The following is a 9,390-nucleotide window of genomic DNA, read 5'->3' as shown; positions in this document are numbered from 1 at the left end:
GGTGGGGGTCCCTACTGGGGTGCCTGGCCAGTCTGGCTGAGGGGCTGAGGGCTGTTTTCAGGCTGGCGGGTGACAGAAGCTCCCAACCGCTTCTTTTTTTCTTTACTTTTTTTAATTCTGGGCCAGCTTTAGCTCTGAGGCTTGGCGCCAGCTCTTAGGCCTCAGCTGCTGAAAGCAGGTATCTGGTTTGTTTGGGTTCTATAATCGAAACACTGTTTCAACTCCAGCTCTGAGATCCCGGCTGGCTGAAAACAGGTTTCTGGGGTTTTGTTTAGCTTCTATACTTGTAACAGTGTTTCAAACTGCAAGCTCAGAAGCCAGCAGCAGTAGGCGGGGAAAGTTGGCTTCCTCCGTCACTGAAGCAAGCAAGCCTCATGTTCGCTTCAAGCTGCCTGGCTGCTGGCCGCCATCTTGGCTGGCAGTTAATTTGCATATCACCCTGATTAGCCAATGGGAAGGGTAGTGGACATACGGCTAATTACCGTGTTTCTCTTTTATTAGATAGGATGTTATTTGGAAATAGTAGCCTAGGCATATGGCCAGAAAAACCAACAATATGCTGAATGGTCCTAAGAAAGGGTTTTTTAAATTAAAAAAATACCTTGACTTTTAATAGGCTGTTATAATTTTGCTTACTGATTTCTGTTTGTGTGTGTGTGTGGTTTTTGTGGTGGGGTTTTTTTTTTTTTTTTTTTTCATTAAAATCTGATGGTACTAGAGAAAGGCAACTCAGTTATCTGGGACATGGTAGGGAGTAATAGAATTGCCACAGTATGAAATTATGCCACTTGTCTTTGTATGAAAAAACAGTGATATGAGTAAATTATACTAAATAATGAAAAGTGAGGCTAGATTTGCTCAATACATCTTAGTTTTCTGGAAATGGGGGCCTTGAGAAAGGTGAGTGCAGTCACTTATCTAATGGGCATAACTACTTAGAACCTAGCAGAGAACCAAGAAGTAATGGCGGGGGGTTGGGGTGGGGGGTGGAAATGGTGTACCTCTGAGTAATCAAAAGGTTACTTATACTCAAAAGGTACATATTGTATCCTCAAAGGCATATATAAAACCCATTCACCTTACTTGTGGGAGGGGTCCTTGCCCAGACTGTATTTGCTCTTACTTTAGACAACAGCTCAAGAATATTAAAGGCAGCATATTAATAAGAGATGAGAGAACAAGGAGTAAGAATTTATGTTAAAACTGCAAGAGAAAAGGAAGAAAAATTTAAAAATCTAGACACAACTCAAAACAGCATTCTGAGTTGTTTAATGTAATTAGAAAACAGTTCTTAATACCATTGCAACCCTGAAAATGTATTCTATAGAATAAAAAGTCTTCTTTTTTATTATTTCTTTTCTTTTTAACTTTCTATATGTGTGTTGTTGTTTTTTAATCCTCACCAGAGGATATGATTCCTTTGATGAGAGAGAGAGAGAGAGAGAGAGAGAGAGAGAGAGAGAGAGAGACATTGATTGAGAGAGAAACATCAATCGGTTACACCCTGGCTGGGGATCAAACCTGAAACCTTCTGGTATACAGGACTATGCTCCAATTAACTGAGCCACTTGGCCTGGTCCCTATAGGTGTTTTTTTTTTTAATTGAGGTATACTTGACATACATTATATTAGCTTCAGGATGATTTGATATTTATATATATAAAAATATTTTTAATGGTGATCCAGATAATTAAGAAAAGTTCAAATAATATTTAGTACACTCCAAAAAAGGGAAGTATTATGTTACAGTTTAAAATTTTATAAAATATGCTTAAGATTAAAAAAAAGAGTTTTGATGCTTAAATGAAAAATTATTATCTTAAAAACAACAGCAACAAAAACATTTTGAATTATTCATGCCTTAAAAATGCCAGATAAATCAAGCTGTGCTAAGCTTTCATATATTTACTAGAGGCCCAGTGCACAGATTCGGGCACTGGTGGGGTTCCTCGGCCTGGCCTACACCTTCTTGCAATACAGGACCCCTTGGGGAATGTCAGACTGCCGGTTTCAGCCCGATCCCTGCAGGCTAGGCCGAGGGACCCCATCGGTGCATGGGGCCTCTAGTATGCATATAAGATCTTTGGTTAAATTCTTCTCACCCTCCTCCCTCCCCCCTTCCCTCTGAGATTCATCAGTCTGTTCCATGTTTCCATGCCTTTGCGTTGAGTGTCTGCCCCCTGGTGGTCAGTGCACGTCATAGTTAACGGTTGAACAGGCTTTTATATGTATAGATTATTTTTAATTGTTGATTTATTTTTGTTATTCCAAAAACGATATAGGCTGAAAATTTAAATAATTTCTAAAACACTGGCTGAGATAAATTCACAAGTGGAAAATCTATAATGTTCTCTAAGAAAACCCAGATATTAATGGGTAGGAAGAATGGTTGCAAGCAGTTTTACTCTTATCAGAGAAGCTTGAGTATAAAACGATAGGTTCTTTTTTATGAGCCAAGTCTTTTGTCTTCAAAATTACTAGCATTGGGCTTATCTTCAACTTAACTAAGCAAGCTATGTATTACAGTTTTTTTAGTACCAAAAAAAGGTGGGGGAAAATCTTTTGAAATATAGTTGCAATCTTTTGTTAATATATCTTTTAATTCTTAAAAAGGTATGATGCCTTTATGGAAAAAATATTAAAAGTTCAGAACAAACATTCCTGCGTCATCCCCATTTTGCTCCTTAGAACATTTTACCTGTTGTATGTCTACATGTGAAGCTGACTTCTTGCATGTCTGCCTGTTAATGCTGTTAGTTAGAGGTAGGATTTTTATGGAGCATATTCTGTAACAAAGCAGATGTTTGAAATATGCTGACAGCTGTGGAATTGGTATAGTTTCAGAATGCTTCTATAATCGTTCACCTAAGGCTAAAAAGAGTCAGAAAACTTCTCTTGATTGAAGTATATTACTACCTTGAACTTCATGTAGAATAACCCTTCTAAATTTATTGTAATTAAGGATTATAGTGATTAAATGGTAGATTAGAAGTTTAAAATTATTAAAATATTTGTGGTAATGGGTGTGGCGAATGCTCTCAGTAGTGGAAATTGAAGGTTATAAATAGTCTTCATTTGAAATGGCTATGTGTAAATATTATAATACATTTATAATGAGTAGAAATTAATTTAGCGGTTAAAAACCCTTGTATATTTTGCAATCTTGTTTTTCTTCTTTTTTTGTTTTTTAAATAGTGTTTGCCAGCTCTGAGCCTGTGCCAGGATTCCAGGGGGATACCCTACAGCTAGCATTCATTGACCTCAGACAAGTAAGATGTAATAATGTCCTTCTCATTTATTGCCTTTCCCCCCCTTTTTAATGCTATAGGAATGCTTGTTTGCCTTGAAACAACCTGTCTTTAGAAAAGTGCTTCTTTGATAACTATGTATTTGGCCCTTCTTTCTAAACCAGTATTCATTCAGTGTCTCACAACCTCACAGAGAATTCTCTTCGGCGATTATTTAACATAATCATTACCTGCTACGCACATGACTAAAGAACAGTTTTATACTTTGATTTAGTGACACTTGAATTTTATTTCTTAATTATGTTATGATAACATGTGAAAATTGGTCTGTAGAACATTAGTGTCAGGACCCAAATTAAAGGTAAATTATTACATTCTATGTAGGAGCCTCTTGCTTAAAATTTTGTCAGTGGGAAAGAATGCGATTTTCATAAATTTTTTGTATGCCTCCAAAAAGGTTAAAATTAAAGAGGTAATTATATATTTATATAATTCTTTCTAGTACATAATTCAAAGTATAGTAACAAATATGATAATTTTTAGATATATTCATTTTACTACTCTTGAACACCTCTACTCTATTGTCATTTTCTTTATTTTCTCCCTATTACTCTTTTTTCGTTTCCCCCCAAACTTTTTTTCTTATTACTTTCTTCTTCTTTCCTCCTCCTCCTTTTTCTTTCTTAATCCTAGGATTAAGGAGTTTAATAAAGCTGGGAGGCACAAGAGTGTGGAGGAGGGTGGGCCCAAGTGAGAGGGCTCAGGAGAATTGACAACAGGCGTGACTGCTGCCCTTGGCAAGAAGAACCAAGTGGAGATGCAGTTAAAACAAAGACGCTGTGCTCTTGGTCTGTTTATGGTCCCATCCCCTTTGGGGAATGGAGATGACAAGGTGGGGCTCCACCACTGGTATGAGTAGATGCTACCCCAGTGATGTTTAGAGCAGGGCCAACTTGAGCAGTTAAGGAGCTCTGATTTAAGGAAGTGTTTAAGAGTAGAGCTGTTTTTGCTCTAATTCCAAACCAGTGTTCAATAAGTATTTACGAACTATTATGTACTAGTTATTTGGAGAGGGGAGATGTGGTTGAAATAGACACAAAGGTAATAGAAGACACGGTTTCATTTTATGGAGCTTTAAAATCCTTTGGAGAAGCAAAACTCCCTTGAACTAGTTAGGAATACTTATAAGACCGTGAGTCTTATAGAAATAAATGTATAGCTTCAGTTCTGGTTTAGAAGGAAAGCGAAGAAGTCATTCCTGTTTCTCTATTGTGTTTGTAAAGCCTGAACATATAAAATATATTCGTATTTATTTCTGTTTGCAATCAATGCTCATATATTATGCCAAACAAAGAGTACTTTGGATGACCTAGATCTATATGTGATTAGCCTTACTAATAGGGGAAGATAGTAGAAAATGAAGAAGGTGAACTCTGAATTTCCACAACAGTTTACCAGAATATGTTCTTTCTGTTGAAGGTAGATCCATTTCCTGTAGAAGGAGTTCTCTCTGTTATAGTCCTATTGCTCTGAACAAGCTGCTGATCTAATATAGGAAACTGAGTCCTTTTGCAAGTTGGAAATAGGTTTGGTTGTATATTCATTTCCCAGTTAGGTTATGGACACTTACTGGGGTACACTTCCCTATTGCAAGAACATGAAATGTCCCTCAATGCTGAGTATGTGATTTGGAGATAGCTCCCATTACATACAAATAATCTGTTCACAGAAACTTGACATTTATTTTGTGATATTTTCTCAGTTTTATATGAATTTGTATGGAGTTAACTAGTAGATAATCTCACTGTAAGATTGTGAATAAGACCGCACATTTATTGAACTAGTTGATAAAGCTTCTGTTCCTTGATTTGTCCAGATAAGTGGTTGGTTTAATGCAGATTAAAACTCTGATCCCAGATACTTTTTTACTTCAAAGACAATCATCACTTGACAGCAAGGCTTCTTTACAAGCATATAGCTCCCTAGGGAATTATTATTAAGGCATACTTATAAATATTAATAAACATCTCAAGTCTTTTTGGCTGAATTTACTCTTCAAGTATGTGCACTTAGAGGCATTAAGTCCTGGTTGACTTTTCCTCATCAATGTAATTTCTTTAAGAGACTTTTAAGTGAATTAAAAAATCTATTATGAAACATTTAGAATTCTGAAGTCTATTGTGACACATGTAGAACTTTTAAAAGATTTATATAGAAATAGCTAATATAAAACACAATTTTATATTAGTAACTATAATTAGTAGTTAATATGCAATGGAAGTGACTAGTGGATAGAAAATTTTGATGAGCTAATTTTTTATGTGTTGATTTTTCTATTTTTAAAAGGGGCTTAAATTATTTCCCCTATTAATGTTAAAATGTAATCATGCTCTATTCTTATTCTTTTGTATTCTAAAACAAGAGGATGCAGTTAAGTCTTGTCTTTAGCTGCTAGACCACTGTGACATAACTTGAATTTTGTGGTTTCAGAGGTCTGAATTTAATAACTTGGTAAGGAAAGTTATGTTTCACCTATACTATTTGTTTTTCAAATTAATTTATAAACAGTTAAGTGGTGAAATGTCAAGTATGGGAATTGGCCAAAAATAAAGTTAGTCTTAAAAACTGAAGTCTTATATGAGGGGATACAGCTTTTGTATCAGATGTCAGTGATTATTTAAAGATACCTTCAAGTTTCAATAGTGTTACATTCCTGACTTCATAAAGATATTTCATAGCATATTATTTTAACACTTTTATATGAAGTAGCTTATCACCAAACATAAAGAGGGTGTTAACACTTTTATTTACATTTCAGTTGAGTTTCTACACTTTTCCTTTTTTTCCCCCTAGTCTGTGATCCATTTCTGTCTTAATAGGGTGGCTGACAGTTCTTTTCAAGTATACTTAGAAAGGCAAAAGAGCCCTTTTCATAGTACTTATAAGGGGTCATGCTTCTGTTTTTTGGTTTGAATTTGATACCGCTTCGCGAATTGCTGGGTATGAAAGATTAGGAAGTAGGTCTAGCGGTCAAATTTTACCTGCCCACCCGGACTCTGCCCTGAGGTCAAACTCCTGATATTTGCTGTTCTGAATAGAGGAGTTGATGACAAGTATGAGCTGATACAAGAGGAAAGTTAGAACCATATCAAAGCTGAAGGCAAGAGAATTGGGACTCAATGAGAGACTGTAGCTAAAAGATGGATCATCAGAATTGCCCTCTTCTCAAGAAAAGGAAATAGCTGACCTGTGAGTGGAAAGACTTTATCATCCTGCCAATCATATGCTTGCTAATGGAAGCCAGTTATCTCAACAATATCTTAAGGCCCACTACCCAAAAGACAATGGGGAGGATTTGCAGTACTGATACTGCTTTATGTGAATATAATGCCTCAGTCAATTTTCAGCATGCTGCTTGAACGTGATTAGTATGTGTAAACTTTTTCTAAGTAAAACCTATCATCCTCCTACACCCAGTTCTAAAATTGTCACTAAATGATAAAGGACTTTGATATACTTATGTGTGTCTGATTTTAACAGAGCATCTATTTTGTTAACTACAATCTTTCAAATAGATTTCAGATGAATATGTAAACTTCTTTTGACAGTGTATGAAAACCTTAACATTTTAAAATTATGTTTATTATAAGACTTTATATAATATATAGCACTTAGTGATAATTTTAATAACTCATTTTTAATATATAGAAATATTTCACTAAATATCACTAGAAAATGAGGTGTCCCATATAACTGAGATTAGTTTTTCACCAAACCTTTTAAAATGTAGCCAGTTTAATAGGAAACTTTTAAAATATATCTCTTGCCTTCATATCTTCTTATTGAGCATAATTCTCGCAGTAAATTGAGCACCCATGGCTCACTAATCTTAATACTAAATCCTCTTTACCTGGTCCTATTTCACTTTGTGCTAAGTTAGACTAGTAATATATCATGCTGCGTTTGATAATATCTTGATTATCATTTAGGTAGTATGAAGAAGCTTAGGTCGGTTGGATGATAATGCAGATGGGATTGAAGCTAATAAAACAGCATCTTACCCAGTGAATGTTGGTTAACGTACTGTTATCACCCTCGAGCTGTGTTTCCCAAAGTGTTTTTCTAGGAATATTGATTTCTCAAGATGAGAAAATATTTCTTTTTTCAAAAAGGTTTCAAGTCAGGTATGTTTAAGAAACTCTGATTCCCTCGTAGAGACTTACCATGTACATTCGAATTGTAAGGGCTGAGAAATTTTGCAGTAACCCAGCATTTCCCATACTCATAACACTTCCCTCACTCATTTTGGGTTGTGTTACATGAAACTTACTTAGTGAAATGTTGCTCCAAGTCAAGACTCTGGCAGCCTCCTCTAGATGTCTGTCTTTGACAGTTTGGGATCAACAAATTTTTAAAATAGTGACTTGGATAAATGCATAGAAGAAATATGAATTATATGCATAGATTACTTAAAGCTAGGAGAGTTACCTAAGATGATAGAAGAATCAAAATGCTCTCAGTATGCTTGAGTGATAAGCCAAAGCCAACAAAGTAAAATTTAGCAAGGGAAATATTAAGTGCTGTATTTAACTTTTTAAAATTAAGTTTTAAAAAATGATAGGCTGTAGGAAATGTGACTCATAATATGGAAAAGATCTAGTAGTTTTAGTTAACCTCTGAAAGCACCAACATTGTTCTGGGGCTTCTTAGATTGCATTAATGAACATGTGGTATTTGGGTTAGACTACAGCACTTTGGGGCTAAGACTGTGTCTCAAGTATTGTATGATATGGACACACACACTGGAGAGCACGTGAGAGAATTACAAGACTAGTGAGGGCTCAGATACCTAGAAGTGCCTTTTAAAAATCTAGGAATATTTTGGCTAAAGCCTTAGAGAGGTATACCTTTGTAGAAAAACTCATATGTGGTTCTTATTAGACTAGATATGAGTCAAGTATACCATTTTATTTTTTCTGTTAAAACCCTAAGTTATAAAAATTTCTTCTAATTCTCCTTTCCCCATCCAGGATTAGGTCCTGTTTTCAGGTATTTGATTTTAGGCAAACTAGGGAAAAGAGAAGTGATGATTCCTCTGATCCATATGTAGATAATTTGAGAAAGAATTTGAATTTTGCAAAATATATCTGTATCTCATAAAACTTTTCAAATAAATGTTTTATTAAAGTATAACATACATTCAGGCAAATCATAGGTGTACCATTGGTGATTTTCCACAAATTGATTACATCTCTTTAGCACCCAGGTCAAGAAAGAAAACTTGACTGATAGGTATCTCAAAAGAGACCCCATTCCTCACTTCACTTCTCGCAATCATTAATTACCCTTCTCCCTCTTAAAACATAACCACCATCATGACTTGTAATACAACTGATAAATTTAGTTGATTTTGAACTTTGTATACATGAAATCATGCAGTATCAACTTTTTGGTTCTCCCTTTTTTTACTCAATATTTTGTGTGTGAGATTTATCCATGTTGTTAATGTAGTTGTGGTTCATTCATTCCCTTTGCTGGGTAGTCTGCTCTTACACCAATAAACCATATTTTATACATTCTACTATTGATGGACATATAAGTTGATTCTGGTTTTACTGTTACAAATTATGCTAACATGACATTCTTTTTGCATGTCTTTTGGTGAACATATGCTCACATTTCTGTTGAGGTATTTACCTACTAGTGGGATTGCTGAGTCAGGGGGTGATATATATATGATCAGTTTGAATAGATACTGTGAAGCAGTTTTCCAAAGCAAAAGTGCTAGTTCATACTTCAGCCAGCAATGTAGGAGAATTCTTTTTGCTCTATATCCTTGTTACCATTTGATATTATCTGTCTCTTCCATTTTAGCCATTCCAGTGGGTAGACAGTAGTTTTACATTGTGGTGTGATTTTTAACTTTATTTTTCTTTATTGATTAAGGTATTACATATGTGTCCTTAACCCCCCATTACACCACGCCCCCGCTCATGCCCTCACCCCCCTGGTGTCTGTGTCCATTGGTTATGCTTATATGCATGCATACATTGTGGTGTTTTGATATCTTACCTCTCCCCTCCCTTCCCCTAATGGACATAAGACACTGGGGGTAGGAGAGAGGATATCTGTGGGTGGGGGT

The 9,390-nt window shown here is 35.4% G+C and overlaps 1 protein-coding gene across 1 annotated transcript in view; it reads left to right on the top strand.

Annotated features, from left to right (window-relative positions):
- EXOC6 (exocyst complex component 6) overlaps positions 1–9,390 on the top strand; it is a 102,619-nt gene that overhangs the window by 69,030 nt on the left and 24,199 nt on the right. The window contains exon 19 of the mRNA XM_006755090.2: positions 3,196–3,269. Within this exon, the coding sequence (XP_006755153.1) occupies positions 3,196–3,269 (74 nt within the window). The remainder of the gene's footprint in view (positions 1–3,195; positions 3,270–9,390) is intronic.

This window comes from Myotis davidii, unplaced genomic scaffold (genome assembly GCF_000327345.1).
Source record: "Myotis davidii unplaced genomic scaffold, ASM32734v1 scaffold271, whole genome shotgun sequence".
Classification (NCBI taxonomy): Eukaryota; Metazoa; Chordata; class Mammalia; order Chiroptera; family Vespertilionidae; genus Myotis; species Myotis davidii.
Note: the sequence above shows the minus strand (reverse complement) of the source record. Positions and strands in the feature narration are given on the sequence as shown.